The following is a 20,194-nucleotide window of genomic DNA, read 5'->3' on the forward strand; positions in this document are numbered from 1 at the left end:
CCTGCATCAACATTATAATTTGACAGAAATCATTCACTGACTGAATTTCAGCTCCATCACACGTTTGTCGAGCAGTGAACCGTTGGGGGAGGGGGGGGGAGCGATCAGATGATTTTCTGAAGTGTCAGAAAGTCTTGGCTGTCGATCGCAAAGTTGAAGCATAGTCACGAGTCAATGGGAACATGACTGCTGCAAGTGCATCCCCCAGAAACCCCAAATGGCCCCTCGGGACAGTAAAGACAAACTTAACCTTAACTTATCCTTCATTCTACTTTTTTAGTTTTTCATCTTCTAGGAGTGAGTTTGTAGTTGTTATTTTTACATGTTTTTCTTTATATGTTTTGAGATGTGCTTTATTAATAAAGTTGTGATTTATTATTATTAAATGCATCTATTAGATTTGACTTTAATTGTTCCTGTATGTTGTGATTGAAGGAAACCACACTCTGCCTCTAACTGAAAGCTCCCCTTAACAACAGGTAAGAACAGGCCGCTATGAAATGCAGTAAGTCCTGAAAAACCAACAACTTCTTCCTCAAACACAACCAGCTCCTCCCAGTCAGGATATGACTCTGTCTCCTCCCTTCACAGGTGTGTCAGTGTAAGAACCAGTGAACAACAAGGTGTGGACTTTGGGATGTGAGCCACTGCAGGTTTTGCATGAGAGGGGGAGGAGCAGAGATCTATTTCTGTTCAGAGGAAGTGAATCTATTCTACAGTCACTGGCACCAGCTGAAATGGCGCAGAAAGAAAATCAACTGTACAGAGAAAGATTCTGCTGTTCGATCTGTCTGGAACTACTGAAGGATCCGGTGACTACTGTCTGTGGACACAGCTACTGTCTGAGCTGTATCAACACCCACTGGGACAAAGAGGAGGAGAGAGGAAGCTACAGCTGCCCTCAGTGTAGACAGACCTTCACACCGAGGCCTGTCCTGCTGAAAAGCACCGTGTTAGCTGATTTAGTGGAGGAGCTGAAGAAGACTGGACTCCAAGCTGCTCCTGCTGATCACTGCTATGCTGGACCTGAAGATGTTGCCTGTGATTTCTGCACTGGGAGAAAACTGAAAGCTCTCAAGTCCTGTTTGGTTTGTTTGGACTCTTATTGTGAAAAACACCTCCAGCCTCATTTTCAGTCACCTCCATTTAAGAAGCACAAGCTTGTGGAGCCCTCGGAGAAGCTCCAGGAGAACATCTGCTCTCGTCACGATGAGGTGATGAAGATGTTCTGCCGCACTGATCAGCAGTGTATCTGTTACCTCTGCTCTGTGGATGAACATAAAGACCACGACACAGTTACAGCTGCAGCAGAAAGGACCGAGAGGCAGAGAGAGCTCGGGCTGAGGAGACAAACAATCCAGCAGAGAGTCCAGGACAGAGAGAAAGATGTGAAGCTGCTTCAACAGGAGGAGAAGGCCATCAATGGCTCTGCTGATAAAGTAGTGAAGGACAGTGAGAAGATCTTCACTGAGCTGATCCGTCTGCTGGAGAAAAGAAGCTCTGGTGTGAAGCAGCAGATCAGATCCCAGCAGCAAACTGAAGTGAGTCGACTCAGAGAGCTTCAGGAGAAACTGGAGCAGGAGATCACTGAGCTGAAGAGGAAAGACCATGAACTGAAGCAGCTCTTAGACACAGAGGACCACAACCAGTTTCTACACAACTACCCCTCACTGTCACCACTCAGTGAATCTACACACTCCAGCATCAGGATCCGTCCTCTGAGGTACTTTGAGGACGTGACAGCAGCTGTGTCGCAGGTCAGAGGTCAACTACAGGACATTCTGATTGAGACAGAGACAAAGATTTTTCAGATTGTGTCTCAAGTGGATGTTTTACTGCCACAACCAGAGCCCAAGACCAGAGCTGACTTCTTCAAATATCCACAGGAAATTACACTGGATCCAAACACAGCACACAAACTGCTGTTATTATCTGAGGGAAACAGAAAAGTAACACGTATGAGAGAAGAACAGTCTTATTCTGATCACCCAGAAAGATTCACTGGTTGGTCTCAGGTCCTGAGTAGAGAGAGTCTGACTGGACGTTGTTACTGGGAGATGGAGGTGAGTGCTGGAGGTGTAGCAGTCACGTACAATAATATCAGCAGAGCAGGAAACTCACTTGAATGTGTATTTGGATACAATGATAAATCTTGGATGGTTTATTGTGATGGAAACAGTTATAACTTTTATTACAACAGCATCAACACTCCAGTGTCAGGTCCTGTGTCCTCCAGAGTAGGAGTGTACCTGGATCACAGTGCAGGTGTTCTGTCCTTCTACAGAGTCTCTGACACCATGACTCTCCTCCACAGAGTCCAGACCACATTCACTCAGCCTCTCTATGCAGGAGTTAGGGTTTGTAATGAGGGAGACACAGCTGCGTTCTTTAAACTCAAATAGCATCACATCTCTCACCATTACATGGTGTGGAGAAATGGATATCACTCGGCAAGAACTCAGACAATCAATGAACACAGCCAGAGAACAGCTTTAGCTGTCACGGTCTGGCATTTGAGTTTATATTTTTCATCCTAATTGCAAAAGTATTTTTATGTTTATTTAGTAAATCTCTGCTGTGTATTTTCGAGTTGTTTCCATGTTTCAACACTCGGTGTTTCTGTTTCCTGTTTTATTTTGTAGTCTCTGTTCCTTGTGTGTATTTCTGTCTTCACTTCCTGTCTGTGATTGTCTGCACCAGTCCTCATGTGTTACACCTATTTTCAATTGCCCCTGCATTTCCTGTGTGTGTATATAAGCCTCTGTGCTTCCCTTTGTCCTCGTCAGATCATTTGTTGTACCATGGTGATCTCCCGTGTCTCGGTATCCTGTGTCTCCTGCACCTCTGCCTCCCCTGTATAAGTTTCCTGTGTTTTCTTCCTTGTGTTTTTGTTTCTCCCGTTTCTCCCTTTAGTGTTTTTTTTTTTTTTTGTCCCTTATAGACTTTGTTAATTTAAGATTCAATCCTTGATTATACTCTGTGTTTGGGTCCTACTGTTCCACCTCACCCCTGACATTACCGTGCATTTCCTGGTCTTTGCTGTCTGTCATCTCAGATACTCACTGTTTCCAGTATGATAATCTGGAAAAAAAAATACATCTGAGCTGTTTGCTACTCAAGAGTTCAAATGATACAAACTAAGAGCTTCATCACACTTCAGCCTGATATCACTGAATGGTACTTATCTGTGTGTATTATACCAGTCATCCACTAGCATTAGAGGATGATGACATTTAACCATGATGTTTGAATAAAGCTTTAAAAATAACATTTTACTCAGATTTTTTTTATGTAAACACTAAGTGACCCAGCGAACGCAGTGCAATTCAACCAATCCCACTGAGAGTCAACACCCGATTCTGCAGCTAATTATCTTAGACAACGAAACCACTCATGTAAAGTTGGAGGAAAATAGCAATTACATTGAAAACACAAGCAAACATTTAGTGATCAAACTCTTTTAAACATAAGTTACTCTTCGCACTTTGCTACATTTAAAAGCCACATCACACTAATTCCTGCATCGACATTACCGTTTGACAGAAATCAGCTGACTGAATTTCAGCTCCATCACACGTTTGTGAGCAGTGAACCGTTGGGGGGGGGGGAGCGATCAGATGAATTTCTGAAGTGTCAGAAAGTTTTGGATGTCGATCGCACAGTTGAAGCATAGTCCAGAGTCATTTGGAACATGAGTCCTGCAAGTGCATCCCCCATAAACCCCAAATGACCCCTGGGGGACAGTAAAGACGACATTAACCTTAACTTATCCTTTATTCTACTTTTTTAGTTTTTCATTCTTCTATGAGTGAGTTTGTATTTGTTATTTTTAAGAGTTTTTCTTTATTAGTTTTGAGATGTGCTTTATAAATAAAGATGTAATTTATTATTATTAAATACATCTATTTGATTTGACTTTAATTGTTACTGTATGTTGTGAATGAAGGAAACCACACTCTGCCTCTCACTGAAAGCTCCTCTTAACACCAGGTGTATAGAGGCCGCTGTGAAATGCACTAAGTCCTGAAAAACCAGCAACTTCTTCCTCAAACACAGCCAGCTCCTCCCAGTCAGGACATGTCTGTGTCTCCTCCCGTCAAATGTGCGCAAGGGTAAGTGTGGTGGATGAGTCGTTTTCTAATCATGTTTGCAGGGCTGGAATCATCGGTGACGTCTGCGATCTGTTGCTTTGGTCTTCGGGTTGTTTTCACACTGGGCTTCCGGGTTTGGACAGTTAGAGGGGGTGGCTCGTTAATCACACTCGGACGTGAAGACAGCAAACACGGTGTCCGTGTCATTTCTGGCCTGTCCCCTTCTCCAGGTAAGGACAGGTGTTGTAATATGGGGGCTGCAAGCTTGCGCTGTGTGTTACAGGTCGTGGGGGAGAGCGCTGGTGGAGGGATATTTGTTTACACGGGGTTTTGAGAGGTGGGTTTAGAAAGTTTGACCGTGAGGAAGCTAGCCCGATTCGCCATGCCTGCTGGGTGGGCGCGCGCCTGGTCCGGATGTGCGGGCAGCCCCCGTGTGTGTGCGTGTGTGTGTGTGTGTGTGTGTGTGTGTGTGTGTGTGTGTGTGTGTGTGTGTGTGTGTGTGTGTGTGTGTGTGTGTGTGTGTGTGTGTGTGTGTGTGTGTGTGTGTGTGTGTGTGTGTGTGTGTGTGTGTGTGTGTGGTGGAGGCGTTACTGTTGTTTGGGTGAATGTTGTCAATGTGTGTATTATGTTGTTTATTCAGAGATGCCACATTTGTATATTTCATATTCAGATTTTCCTGATTTGTGTGAGATTTGCTGTAAATTCTGAAATTGCAACGTCTCTATATTTGTTAATGCATTAGACTTGGAACGTGAAGCCAGCAAACACAGTGTCCCTTTCATTCCTGTCCTTTCCCCTTTTCTAGGGCCCTAACATAAGGACCAGTGAACAACAAGCAGTGAACTGGGAGGGATACGTAACTGCTGCAAGTGAACGAGAGGGGGAGAAGCAGATATCTGTTTCCGTTCAGAGGAAGGGGATCCATTCTACAGTCACTGGCACCAGCAGAAATGGCGCAGCCTGAAAATCAACTGTACAGAGAAAGATTCTGCTGTTCGATCTGTCTGGAACTACTGAAGGATCCGGTGACTACTGTCTGTGGACACAGCTACTGTCTGAGGTGCATCAACACCCACTGGGACAATGGGGAGGAGAGAGGAAGCTACAGCTGCCCTCAGTGTAGACAGACCTTCACACCGAGGCCTGTCCTGCTGAAAAGCACCGTGTTGGCTGATTTAGTGGAGGAGCTGAAGAAGACTGGACTCCAAGCTGCTCCTGCTGAACACTGCTATGCTGGACCTGAAGATGTGGCCTGTGATTTCTGCACGGGGAGAAAACTGAAAGCTCTCAAGTCCTGTTTGGTTTGTTTGGTCTCTTATTGTGAAAAACACCTCCAGCCTCATTTTCAGTCAGCTCCATTTAAGAAGCACAAGCTGGTGGAGCCCTCAGAGAAGCTCCAGGAGAACATCTGCTCTCGTCACGACGAGGTGATGAAGATGTTCTGCCGCACTGATCAGCAGTGTATCTGTTACCTCTGCTCGGTGGAGGAACATAAAGACCACGACACAGTTACAGCTGCAGCAGAAAGGACTGAGAGGCAGAGAGAGCTCGGGCTGAGGAGACAAACAATCCAGCAGAGAGTCCAGGACACAGAGAAAGATGTGAAGCTGCTTCAACAGGAGGAGAAGGCCATCAATGGCTCTGCTGATAAAGTAGTGAAGGACAGTGAGAAGATCTTCACTGAGCTGATCCGTCTGCTGGAGAAGAGAAGCTCTGATGTGAAGAAACAGATCAGATACCAGCAGCAAACTGAAGTGAGACGAGTCAGAGAGCTTCAGGAGAGACTGGAGCAGGAGATCACTGAGCTGAAGAGGAAAGACCGTGAACTGAAGCAGCTCTCAGACACAGAGGACCACAACCAGTTTCTACACAAATACCCCTCAATGTCACCACTCAGTGAATCTACACACTCCAGCATCAGGATCCGTCCTCTGAGGAACTTTGAGGACGTGACAGCAGCTGTGTCAAAGGTCAGAGGTCAACTACAGGACATTCTGAGTGAGACAGAGATAAAGATTTTACAGATTGTGTCTCAAGTTGGTGTTTTACTGCCACAACCAGAGCCCAAGACCAGAGCTGACTTCTTCACATATTCACAGGATATCACACTGGATCCAAACACAGCACACAAATGTCTGTTATTATCTGAGAGAAACACAAAAGTGACATGTATGAGTAAAGTACAGTCTTATTCTGATCACCAAGACAGATTCACTTACTGGCTTCAGGTCCTGAGTAGAGAGAGTCTGACTGGACGTTGTTACTGGGAGGTGGAGGTGGGGATGATAGGAGAAGTTAGTGTAGCAGTTTCATACAAGAATATCAGCAGAGCAGGAAACTCACATGAATGTGGATTTGGATACAATGATAAATCCTGGATGTTAAATTGTGATGTGAACGGTGATAACTTTTATTACAACAACATCAACACTCCAGTGTCAGGTCCTTTGTCCTCCAGAGTAGGAGTGTACCTGGATCACAGTGCAGGTGTTCTGTCCTTCTACAGAGTCTCTGACACCATGACTCTCCTCCACAGAGTCCAGACCACATTCACTCAGCCTCTCTATGCTGGAGTTAGGGTTTGTTATGATGGAGACACAGCTGAGTTCTGTAAACTCAAATAGCATCACATCTCTCACCATTACATGGCGTGGATAAATGGATATCACTCATTAAGAACTCAGACCATGAATGAACACAGCCAGAGAACAGCTTTACCGTGCATTTGGCTGTTGGTCATCTCAGATACTCAGTGTTTCCAGTATGTTAATCTGTGAAAGAGATCTGAGCTGTTTGCTTCTCAAGAGTTTAGATGTTACAAACTAAGAGCTTCATCACATTTCTAACTGATATCACTGAATGGTAGTTGTGTGTTTTATACCAGTGTTTTATACCAGTCATCCACTAGCATTAGAGCAGTGGTACTGTCATGCCCCACTTTGGAGCTAGAATATTTTTCATGCCCCACCCGCTCCCCTGCCCTAACAAAATTATGACACAAATGGGTATGTGTTCACATTGCTTTCAGGAATTGCTGATGTGAAAATAAAAAACCTTTTTCTAACAACTTTTTGTGACATATGCCACTTTTTATTCAAAGAATAGTGCAAGAACTTTGCTTAAATTCAAATGAATTTAAGTACTTTTGGTGACATTTATCACTACATTCCTCCCTCAGTCTGTACTTTCTCAAAAATAGAGAAAGTTATTTACAATGATGATAAAGCTCAACAAAAAAGAACAGATGCATGTGACTGGGGTGTAATGTTTCTAAGTGTCTTCTTAAGTAGTTGGGTCTCATACTGTCAGCTGCCAGAGTTTTCAGACCTAAAATACACACTGGTCTCTCCTCATGTCCTCCTTCATTCACTGTGAACCCAAGAGCTGGACAGGCTTCATCGTACTATTGTTTGAACTTGTCACTGACCGGCTGCTTCACGGGAACCAGCTCCGATCTCACTGTGTCTCTCTGAGCGAACGAGTGGGGGCGGAGTATTTCATGCTGCTAATTCAACCAAGCCCACTGAGAATCAAAACCCGATTCTGCAGCTAATTATCTTAGACAACTAATCTAAGCAATCAGTTAGTGATCGAACTCTTTTAACCTGAAATTACTCTTTGTACTTTGACGCATCAAACTAGTTCCTGTATCGACATTATCATATTTCCTCGCTGCGCCTGCACAACACCGTTAAACAAAGTGAAACCAGGACGTGGCATGAACTGGACATTTACCACGGATATACCACCTCTTTAGTAATGATGACACAGTGTGAGCTTCCAAATTGTGAGCTTTGGATTTACATCACAGACGATTTCATTGTTTTAAAGTCGCACCTTGCATTCGTGCCCTGCTTAATGTTGCAGGCTGTGCAAACCAGTATCTGCTGGATGCAGGTAGTCAATTGATTTTCGGTTTTATTGGGATTGAGTGAACCCTCAGGCTGTCGGTTTAGACATTAGCACAGCATCGAAAGGAGGATTCTCTGACTCCCAGGCGCAGATTAAAAACCAAAGATCTGCTGATTGTTCGACGTAATAACTGTTAACCTAATTACCTGTGATCTATCGTAGACTAATTGATGTGTTTTTTTTTTTTTCCGACTCGATATTTGTCATTTATATTCTTCTGGTCTGTGACCTTTTTTCTATTTAAATATGAGCTACAATTGAATTTCCGGTTGACTTACGGCAGTGGGAGACACCCAAGAGACTCTCAGAGTGTTAATATGCTCATTAGCATGCTGTTCACTTAGAGCCACAGCACTCAGGTTAATCCTCTCTCTGTTAAAAGCAAAAATAACAACCTTGGGTTCTGACCCTTTTTGTCCAAGCGCCACAATCTATTATTCAATGTTCCATTTTTTTTTCTCCCCCTCCAACTAATTAGTGCCTGATAATGAGATGAAGTGCAGGGATGCATGATGGAGGAAATGTGATTCCAGACCTACTGGCTGATCATCTTATATTGGAGAGAAAATTTGTCTTTTTTATGATTTATGTGCCCCAGTTGTTTGATGGTGCGCGTCCGATAAGTCTCCTGAGAGGAACTCAAAGTTAACTTAAATAAATGGCAATGACCCACAAAAATCAAGAGGCGAAAAAGATAAGAAATTTGAGTTAAAATTCACTGCAAGTGAAGATTGTTTAATACGTGAACTAAATGATTAAGGGCCTGGGATGTTTAACACAGTAAAAGTCGGGTTATCAATAATAACTGAAAATCATTGTGTTATCCATCCATCGGTTTATCCATTTACAAAAGACCATGTCTTGGAATTTTTTTTATAAATTTATTTACATGTATTCATTTAATATAGAAGTGATCACACATTATTCTGATCTGCGCTGTCTCCCTGTAACATTAAAAATTTCTTCTCATGTTTAAAGCCCTTCACAGATTCAGACGACGCTACCTGATGAACTCCCTTGATCATTATTTGCCTTCGAGATAATCTGTAGCCAGTTTATCGGTTTTGCAACTGTAAGAAAATCTTTCGTCAATTATGCCACAAAGCAATGCAACATACTACGTATAGATTAATAGTGATAGCTGGCTTTTTAAGATTTTTAAAAAGAGCTAAAAACGTATCTTTTTAATCTAGTCTTTAATATCTATAACTTTACTGGCACAGGCTTTGCCTTGCACTTATGCACTGCTGCTTTTGGATTTCTATTTAATTTTGTAGCGGTGCGAAAGCCAATGAAATTTCGGGTGAGGGGGTGGATCAGGGAAAACAATGTGAGGCGTGAGGTGTTTATCAACATTTTCACTTTTTAACCAAGGAATAATTCACAGATGTAGATGGAAGAAATCAGGCATGTTTAAGGGACTGGTTTCTATGAGTGAAATTTGGTGCAGCTTGATGGAATTAAAGGGGCCTTGGTGCAGGTCGGCGCTCTTCTGCGTCTATTATCAATAATTTTTTGGGGTGAAATTCAATTTCAAGGACATCTAGAAACCACTTTGTAACTCCTGTCCTATAAAGAAGATTAACTGTTATCATCACAATACATCAAACAAGAGAGTCAAGACAAACTTTTCCTTCAGATCATGGCTCTCTCAAAAAAGTACTGCTTCAAAAGACGACAGTTCATGTGTGATGGGAGTCATTTGTGGGAAGATAATTGGAAAAATTAGCTTTCAATGCAGGAGGAGACATCAGAGGGGAATTGTCCTCAAAGGACAAATGAACACACAGCCGAAAAACGGACTTATCAGAAAATTTAAATGCATTGGACAATACGGAAATAAAAGAGGAGCAACCATGTAACAATAACCAGGTGTGGTGGTATCAATTCTGTCTCATTAGACGTTGAGTAAAAACGAGGATTTATTTGAGAAGGAAAGTCAACAGTAACCAGGTTTATTCAAGCTTTTATAATTACATTCTCCAACAGCTTATGGGGTTCTTTGACAGCAATGTGATTACAATACTGGAAGGAAAATTAGAACGCACCTTGTATGGAAGTTCATTTCCTCATCCAACAACCCCAAAGAAAAAACAACTTGGGGTGTGACTAAAGTATGAAATAATATGCTGAGTGAATATCTTATTAACTTTATATTTATGTGGTCATGTTTCAGTTTTAGTTTATTTCTTACTTATTAGGTTTTCTTCATTCTCTTCTGTCTCGGTTTCTTTGATCAATATTTCTTTTTGCACATTTGATAGTTTTGTTTGTTGATTAGGATGAAATTATAGCTATGTATTTCATCAATCAATTTCCACAGCAAATTTAAACCGTGATTTACCTTAAATGAGGTTCCAGCATCAATATTTCATAATAATTTGTTTTCTAATGAATCTAATTTAATGTTCTGAACCATCCTGTGTTGGACTAAAGAGGCCAAGCAGAGCGGCTGAACAGATGGGTCAGAACCTGTGAGGGTATTTAAGGATACTTTAAGGTTGAGGGCATTGAGAGGCCAAACAGCTCTTGACTGGTCAAGTCCATCATCTGACCTCAAGTCGGCGTTTGTCTCACCAGCTCAAGACTGAAGCCACAGACCAGAAAAAAAAACAAGGAACAGGAAGAAACGTCCATGCTGATATCACTGAGTCCTTTTCATGCAGGTAATAACAAGGACCATTTAAAAATAAAAGGAACTGTGAAGCATTTTGGGGGAGACACTTATTTGGTTTCGAGTTAAATAAGAAGCTCAACATCATTCCCATGAACATCAAGTATACAAACCTAGAAGCATGAGAGATAACGAGTAAATCTATCAGCAGAAAACAGCTAAATAATGATGTACTGAACTGATGAGGTGAAAGGTCAAGTTCGATCATTTCACAGGCCTGTGACAAGAAGGTGAAACAGGTTTGGACCAAGACCTAGATGTTGTTTTTTTGCCTCTCAGGGAAAGTACTAAATACTACAAGAAGCAAGTTTAATCCAAATCAAAGACCCTTCAGTCCCGGGGGAGGGAAACTGAAGGCCACAAAGAAAAACAAAGAGAAGTGAAATCAACAGAGCAGACCGAAATCAAAGTGGTTCAGTTCACATCCACAGTAATTTCTCTCAAGGGATTATGGGGAATTCTGATAACGAGCCGCTCGCCGGCGTACCGACCACGGTGTTCTTGAATGCACCGGTCCTCTTCCAGCGTGCGTCATGTGGTTGTGATTAAATGCCTGACTGGCCTTTTACCCCATCAGCAGTCGTTCTGTCAGCTCTGTGATGATGATGATGATGATAACGAGTTTATTCTTTAGTTCTGTCAGACAACTCACGTTTGATCATGTAATATATTTATTACAACAGATTTAGTGTTTGGCGTCTAGGCTCCAACTTAATCACTCCCCCATATGATTACACAGGAATGATGGGAGTGATGAGCAAATACTTGTAACCCCCCGTTGGAGCCTACAGGTGGATGCTGGGCCTACAGGTGGATGCTGGGGTGGTGGAGGGACTGTAGCAACAGGTAGCCATGCTGCAGCAGCAGTGCGAGCAAGAGGGGTTGATGGGAAATGTCTCTCTGGTTAAATAGACCACCTGATAAGGTGGGTGTGTATTATAGATGGTTGTGGAGATTGAGGTATATCACATGATGTATGTCACATGATGTATGTCACGTGATTGGCGCAGCGCAGCTCGAGTTGCCTGCCAGAACTAGCTCGCAGGCGTCGCCATATTTCTGTCAGACAACTCACGTTTGATCATGTAATATATTTATTACAACAGATTTAGTGTTTGGCGTCTAGGCTCCAACTTAATCACTCCCCCATATGATTACACAGGAATGATGGGAGTGATGAGCAAATACTTGTAACCCCCCAAAACTGCACATAGTCGGAGCCTGACGTACGGATCGGTATCTGCTATGTGTGCGCCATTCACCGCTGCGGTGTGGCCATTCTCCGTAGGGGCATTAGCCTGCAGGAGAATATGCTAACTAGTGAACCTGTTATGTGAGCCATTCACCGCCGCGGTGTAGTCATTCGCTGTAGCCAAATTGTCTGCGGGGGAATATACTACCTGGTGAGGTTCCCTATACGGGAATATAGTGAACTTGGCACATGGCAACATATGCACCGGAATTTCCCCTTTAAGCCCAGCAAACCACCTGAAATGTAATAAAATAATCAGTCTGCAAAGCACATACAAATTATTCACTCACATGTTTTGTTTGTATCGCCAATATTCAAAACATGATTCGTTTCATCGGGCTTAACAAATGCGACATCCTGTCCTTAACCCTCGACAAGAGTAAGGAAAAACTACCAAAAAAACCCCATAAACAGGGGGAAATGTAGAAACCTCAGAGAGAGCCACATGTGAGGGATCCCTCTCCCAGGATGGACAGGAACAGATGTATGCCACGGCAAGGGTGCAATGAATCCCTTGGCATCGTTCGCATTGTATCGTCACCATTTGAGGGGATGAAGGCGCGCCGAAACATGCCTGTGACTACCCCGGACGCAGAGACGTGATGGATCCCGAGATCTGACATGCAACAAAGGATTTATGCAGCGGAGAATACATATTAAAACATCAAGGCTGCAGATGATGTTTGAGAGTCAATATTCCTTCTTGTGGTGTCCAACATAGCATGAGTAGCATTGATGATGGAGTGTTGCAGTCCTAGCGGTGCCACATCTTAGTAAGTGCGGGGACAGCATCCAGGTGTTAGGCCTCAGCTCTGGCAGGGATGGCGAAGCTTTGAGGAGATCTCGTCATGCATTTTCGACCATTGATTGGTTGAAGAGGGATGCAAGCGTTTGATCATAGAGGAGAAAGAACAGAAAGCAGTATTATTCTTAACAATGATAATTCAGAAGTCTCGACAAGATCTATCAGACTTGTTGTGAACATGTGTTCTTCTAAGACTAGAGAGGATAAGGTCATGTGGAGGATTAAATAAGCGTCCTTGTCAGATTTCCTATTAGACTGCTTCCGTTATCGTATACTCTGACTCACCTTGACAACAATTCAGTAATAAGGAAATATAAAACTAAGGTAAATGTTAGGTAAGACTGTCATCATTGAGGATTCATAGCTTTTCTATTGTAGCAGCATTGACACGTGACAAGGTTATTGGTTCTTGATCTATTCACTGCTCTGTAGGAATTGGATGAATACCATGGGGTCAAGACGCTCGGGTATGGTTGGACAGATGGGATTTCCCTCTGCTTAAACAGACCGCTTAATGCGGTGGATGAGTGCTGTGGCTTATTGTGGCAAGTGAAGTATGTCACCTGATATGTGTCACATGATTTATGTCACCTGATGTATGGCACATGACTGAAGCAGCGCAGCTCGAGTTGCCTGCCAGAGCTAGCTCGCTGGCTTCGCTCCATTTCAGTCCGACAACTCACGTTTGATTATTTATCTTATTTATTACGATATTTATTATTCACAGTAGAACATGTTTGTGTTTGGCGTCTAGGCTCCAACTTAATCACTTCCCATATGCTAACACAGGAATGATGGGAGTGATGCGCTAATACTGTAACCCCCCAACACTGCACAGATTTGGAGCCTGACGGATGAATCGGTATCTGTTATGTGTGCGCCATTCAACGCCGCGGTGTGGCCATTCTCCATAGGCGCATGCCTGCTGGAAAATATGCTACCCAGTGAGCCTGTTATGTGTTCCACGCCACTGCGGTGTGGCTATTCTCCATAGGCGCATGCCTGCTGGAGAATATGCTACCCAGTGAGCCTGTTATGTGTTCCACGCCACTGCGGTGTGGCTATTCTCCATAGGCGCATGCCTGCTGGAAAATATGCTACCTAGTGAGCCTGTTATGTGTTCCACGCCACTGCGTTGTGGCTATTCTCCATAGGCGCATGCCTGCTGGAGAATATGCTACCTAGTGAGCCTGTTATGTGTTCCACGCCACTGCGGTGTGGCTATTCTCCATAGGCGTATGCCTGCTGGAGAATATGCTACCTAGTGAGCCTGTTATGTGTTCCACGCCACTGCGGTGTGGCTATTCTCCATAGGCGCATGCCTGCTGGAGAATATGCTACCTAGTGAGCCTGTTATGTGTTCCACGCCACTGCGGTGTGGCTATTCTCCATAGGCGCATGCCTGCTGGAGAATATGCTACCTAGTGAGCCTGTTATGTGTTCCACGCCACTGCGGTGTGGCTATTCTCCATAGGCGCATGCCTGCTGGAGAATATGCTACCTAGTGAGCCTGTTATGTGTTCCACGCCACTGCGGTGTGGCTATTCTCCATAGGCGCATGCCTGCTGGAGAATATGCTACCTAGTGAGCCTGTTATGTGTTCCACGCCACTGCGGTGTGGCTATTCTCCATAGGCGCATGCCTGCTGGAGAATATGCTACCTAGTGAGCCTGTTATGTGTGCCATGCCACTGCAGTGTAGCTAATCGCCATAGGCGCATGCCTGCAGGAGAATATGCTACCTTGTGAAACCGATTATGTGCAACATTCACCGCCGCGGTGGGGCCATTCTCCATGGCGCATGCCTGCAGGAGAATATGCTACCTGTGAAACTGTGATGCGCACCATGCACCCCCGTGGTGTGGTCATTCGCTGTAGGCACATTGTCGCGGGAGACTATATACTGCCTGGTGAGGTTCCCCCCAACTGCCCTGGCTGTAGGAGAATATATTGTGAACTTGGCACATGGCAACCTATACCCCAGAATTTAACACTCTAAGTCTAGCAAACCACCTGAAATGCTGGCAATCATGGACAATCCGTCTCACCCCTCCACAAAACACTGGACAAGCTAAGGAGCAGCTTCAGCCAAAGACTCATTCAACCCCGCTGCTCTAAGGAACGATACAGGAAGTCGTTCCTCCCAACCGCAATAAGACTGTACAACGCATCTACCTCTGTCAGAGCCACCATCACTGAACTAAACTAAATATACCTGTCTCAATTCATCATTTTATACAATAATATTGTCTTTTGCACACTCTGTCTACATATTCTTACACTCATAGTACATTATATTATCTATTGCATCGCCAAATACTTATATCCGTACTATATATTATATCATACTCTTTGTATATTCTTTGTATATATAAGTCTATATACACATATTTATACATGTGTACATGTTATTATTATTATTATTATTATTATATTTGACTATTATTATATATACTGTTACTGCTATTATTACTATATACTGCTATTATATTGGTATAATTACTATCATATATAAATATATATTATATATACTGTACAATTTTTTATATACTATCTAACAATAACATTACCATCATATCATCAGTACTATTACCATCATCTGCCACTGCACCTTATCTACCTATTTATCTTGTGTTTCTGTTTTTATTCTTTCTACCTCAATATTTTATTCTATTGTATTGTATTTTATTGTAATCAAATGTACCGGCTGCTATGACGACTTAATTTCCCTTCGGGGATGAATAAAGTAATCTATCTATCTATCTATCTATCTATTTACAGACCTCAGAGTGACAAAGGGAGCCACAACAACTAGGGCTGCACAATTAATCGAATTGCATGATCGTCAGCGATATTGACATTTAAAATGCGTGCTTTGCTACATATCAAATCAAGCGCTTTCTCGACTAACATTCGCTAACCACCAGAGGGAGAACAAAATGGGAGTTGTCATGCACGCACCCTGCAGCGGTAGCCAGAACAACGTTTTGTCTGCAGCCAGTTCCGGTATTTCTTAGAGAGTAGAGACAGAGAGTAGCCAATCACGGTGTCGTGTGAAAGGTAAATCAATTATCAGGAGCAGAAGGCGAGGAGCTAGTCCTTCGAAAAGGATCATCAACCGTTGTATGGTAGTTTTGGAATTTAGGGCAAGTGATGATAACCAAGAACAAATCATGCCAGAGTGCGTTTAGAGTTGTGTTTGCGCCGCATAGCAATACAACTACCTTGTTTAACCACCTGAAAAAACGACCCACAAACCATAGTACAACAAGTGCATCAAGGCCAAAACTAACATTACCTCCCTGAATCTCCGTCCATGTCCAACGTCAACAGAGAAAACCATAAACGACCATGCATGGTGCGACAGCGTATCCATCCCCTTCCCGAAGACACACTGGAATAACTGATGCGATCGCATTTCATTTGGCCAAAGACATGTGTCCAATAAATACTGTGAGCAATGATCAAGCACAACAATGGAGCCGTACATGTCCCTGACAATTCACTGCATTGATTGTAATTTGCAATGAAGAGTCGATGCTTACAGACGTCATTTTTTCCCATAAGAACCGACAGGAGAGTCGATTGCCCAGGACTTAATGAAAGATGTGTACATTAGCTGGAATGTAGCACAACATGGAAGTGAAGCAGTGTTCTTGTGCCTTTAAACATGAAAATGCTATAAAAATATATTGTTCCTAAAATGTATGAATAATCATGATATTAATATTGATCTAAATAATCGTAATTATGATTTTGGTCATAATCATGCAGGCCTTACGACAACGCTGCGCACAGAAGTGTTGTGGTGTCTTGACACAACAGTAAACCACCACTCTCTCACATCCAATGAAGGATGTCCAGAATTTTCTGGTGCACTTCCTCAATGTGCACCAGATTGTAGTTGACAATCCGAAGACAAAATAGTTGCCCGCGAATTTAATATTCGATCATTCGTTAGTTACCTCATGCGCGTGTTATTCGCGCAGCTGTAATAAACTTTGTTTTACCGGAGGTGCTGATGGAAGTAGCTGAGGAGTGAGCCATCTCGCTCCCTTCCTATCCCTGAAACTCGGGCATGTGCAATGCGATAAATATAGCACATGGCACGTCCGTTGCGAAATCATTGCATGCCAGAAGTCATAACAAAGTCATATATACAAGTTATTTACAATTATTGCATTCAACATCTATGAGGGCCCACCTGAGGGCCCAGCACCCTGCACAAGATTGAACCCCAACCCTTGGTTGGAGGAAGACCACTCCACCCACATATATATTATATTATATAATTGAAAGTTTCCGGAATAACAAAACATATTACCTGCTAGCATTTGATTCCTTTGGGAAAGGTACTGTTGTCAGCTTCAGACCCATGGCTGGAGATTGGACTACAACTCCCATAATCCTGCTGGAGTGACGTACCAGGAAGTACTATAACACGAGCCGGTCCCGTAATTTTGTTTACATCACGTGCAGGGAAGATGGCGTGTGATTCCAGCCTGAATTGTTTCATTCATAACGTTCAGTGCAGACTTCATTCAGCAGAGGAGACAGGATGAAAGCCCCAGCGGATCCAGGCGCGCTTCCTCTGCCTCCGAGGGACAACATCCCGCGGTGAGGGAGAAGTTGGTAGAGCAGAGATGTCCCGGGAAGAATCCGTCAGCGAAGCTGCCGTCAGTGACGCTGCCACCAGCGTTTGTTCGGCCTCGCGGAGCCGCCTTCAGTCAAGAAGTAGTTGAAACTAACTCGTGGCTCAGACCCGATGAATTAAACGCTTCGGGTGCGCAGCTCCTCCAGGATGTGGTGCGCGCTGAGAGGCCCGCGGGAGTCGTGGCGAAGAAGCTTGACGTCCGATTCACACGTAGTGAATCTTGAAGGACCAAGCCGAAATTTCGGAAATAAAGCGAACTTCTTCAGAGGAGGAATTACTCGGATTGAGAGAGACAACGACCCACGGAGGAACAACGGTCACTTGGTCAACGGCTGAGACACTGTAGCAACAGGTAGCCATACTGCAGCAGCAGTGCGAGCAAGAGGGGTTGATGGGAAATGTCTCTCTGGTTAAATAGACCACCTGATAAGGTGGGTGTGTATTATAAATGGTTGTGGAGATTGAGGTATATCACATGATGTATGTCACATGATGTATGTCACGTGATTGGCGCAGCGCAGCTCGAGTTGCCTGCCAGAACTAGCTCGCAGGCGTCGCCATATATTTGGGTGGAAAAACAGACATGTATTAGAGATGCAGCCGGGGTCACTGACCCGTTACCTCGACCAAAACTAAAGAGGCAGAGTTCTCTGAAACTAAACAAAACCATACTTTACTTTTTTTAAGCATATAAATCACGTTAAAAGGTATTTTCCCTCATCATGAACAGACAAGGTCGAATTCATGAATAAATGCATCAGCATATGAGATGAAAAAGAATAAAGGCTTAAGTTGTACCATAAATATAAAAACATCCATCATGATGTCTCAGTCTGAAGTCTGCAGATTAATAACAGGATCTCAGGTTCCTGCTGGAAACTGAAAGTCCATCGAAACCAGATGTTATTATTGGATTGGATGAAGCAGTGACCTGTTTGTGTTACCCTGTCACAACGTGGCTGTTTACCCTGATTGCACCTTGTAAAGGACCATCACAAGGCACAGTTTTATATAAGCTGGAGGTAGATTGTTGATATCTACCTTCTAAAGTGCATGTAGCTTAAACAGACCCCCACACTGAGCAGGAATCGGCCCAATAAAGAAAGTATGTCAGTTGTATTCAGGCCTTTTTTGGGCCTCTCTGTTTTTTACTACAAAGATCTAATGGACATTTGAGGAAGTTTAAGGATGAGGAAACACCAATGTGTTTGAAGGGTGATGATGAAACGGGAGAATGAGGTCGTCTGGAGGCTAATTATTAAACACACATCCTAATATTTGCAGCTTATCTGAGAGCAGAAAGACACAGTGTATAATCATATTACAACACTTGCTGCTGTTGTGAATAAATCTGTCAGTTCCCGCCTGTAAGGTTCGTCCTGAATGTGTCTCCGCTGAGCAAACAGTCGATTTGTGAATAAGGTTTCTCAAAAGTTTAACTGAATAAACTGTAAAAGTAGGTTAAAGAATATAAAGAGGAAAGTCAATGTTAGCTCGTTGAATAGAAGTGAAACCGAGGACGCCATTTACATTCATCGCCTTGTCTGAGATAATACTAGATGTGTCCATCAGATGAGAGGATTTATAAAATGGAAATCAATCTCGGCTGCGAGCAGAAACCAATAGTGCCGCGCGGTAGGTCATCTGTTGAGGTACAGACACACAAAGAAAGACACACACACACACACACACACACACACACACACACAAACCTTTAATATCCATTTCATCAACAATTCACCTCGTAGCTGCTCCCCAGATGCCTTAACTATTAAAGGGCAGTTCCCATGAGGTGGGCCCTGGGCGAGGGTATCACTGCCTGTAATCTCTCAGTACAGATATGACACGATTGTCAACTGTCACCGGCAAATAACGAGGCCCTAATACTCTTGAAATACTGAATCCTGTGTGGCCGCTGCAGCACGCCTCCTCTCTGCCTTTAAATAACGCTCGCTGTGTCCCGACAACCGGCCCCTGAGAGGCAATATGATTCTCTAATAGGGTGAGCTGGATATGGATGGAGGTCACACGGCGGAGACGGTAAAGTGGAACCGTACGGTCAGAACTCACGGGGACAAACAGCCAGTAAAAGCAGCGGGGTGGCTCAACCTGGTCAGTCCTCGGTAGGTAGCGGGTTTCATCATCACACAGGGACACCATGTCGGGACGTGTGGGTCAGGCCGGCAGATGATGACAGAATGTGTTTCACAACCATTTCATCTACAGGCGGTAAATGGGTTTTTCTGTAATAGAAAAAAAAAAAAAGGTCCAAGGTTCAGCCTGACAGCAGCTGAAGCCTACAGCAGAAAAAAGGAAACGGTAGAACCACATCTTGCTGTTAATAAATTACATTTTGATAGTTCAGATAGTAGAGGCAGATCTACAAAAACATCATTGATCAAGTATTGATATGCTTCAAATACCATTAACAGTCGATCCATAGGATCAGAAGGTCTCAGGATAAATGCATCAAAGGAGACTGAGACGGGTTCCTTAAGGTATTTTTTTCTTATTAAACATAAAGATAAATTTGCTTTATTGTCAATTTCTTAACATGTTCAAGACATACAAGGAATCGATACGACGTTTCCCACTCTCCCACAGTGAAACATATAAAGTGCACAGGCACAACAGATAAGACAAGACATTTCCTAATACTAAGTAAACATACAGATTTTTTAGTACAGCAGCATAATGTTCTCTAAAGTGTAAACGTAGTGAATAAAGTGATAAAAGTGCAAAAAGTACAAAAGTACAAAAAGTACAAGAGACAGTTTGTTGTAGAGCCCTGAGTGTTTTTAGGGGGG

General features: G+C 43.3%; 1 protein-coding gene across 1 annotated transcript; it reads left to right on the plus strand.

Annotated features, from left to right (window-relative positions):
* The first annotated feature begins 638 nt into the window (after positions 1–638).
* Positions 639–7,158, plus strand: LOC128429634 (E3 ubiquitin/ISG15 ligase TRIM25). Its single transcript, XM_053415524.1, has 4 exons — positions 639–2,401; positions 3,791–3,808; positions 4,154–4,167; positions 4,962–7,158. The coding sequence occupies exons 1-4, from the start codon at positions 738–740 to the stop codon at positions 6,713–6,715; spliced, it is 3,450 nt and encodes a 1,149-aa protein (XP_053271499.1). The 5' UTR covers positions 639–737; the 3' UTR covers positions 6,716–7,158.
* Positions 7,159–20,194: the final 13,036 nt, after the last annotated feature.

The sequence above is a fragment of the Pleuronectes platessa genome, chromosome 3 (assembly GCF_947347685.1).
Source record: "Pleuronectes platessa chromosome 3, fPlePla1.1, whole genome shotgun sequence".
NCBI classification, from domain to species: Eukaryota; Metazoa; Chordata; class Actinopteri; order Pleuronectiformes; family Pleuronectidae; genus Pleuronectes; species Pleuronectes platessa.

Coding starts and splice junctions, on each gene's coding strand:
- LOC128429634 (XM_053415524.1), top strand. CDS start 738: ATGGCGCAGAAAGAAAATCAACTGTACAGAGAAAGATTCTGCTGTTCG.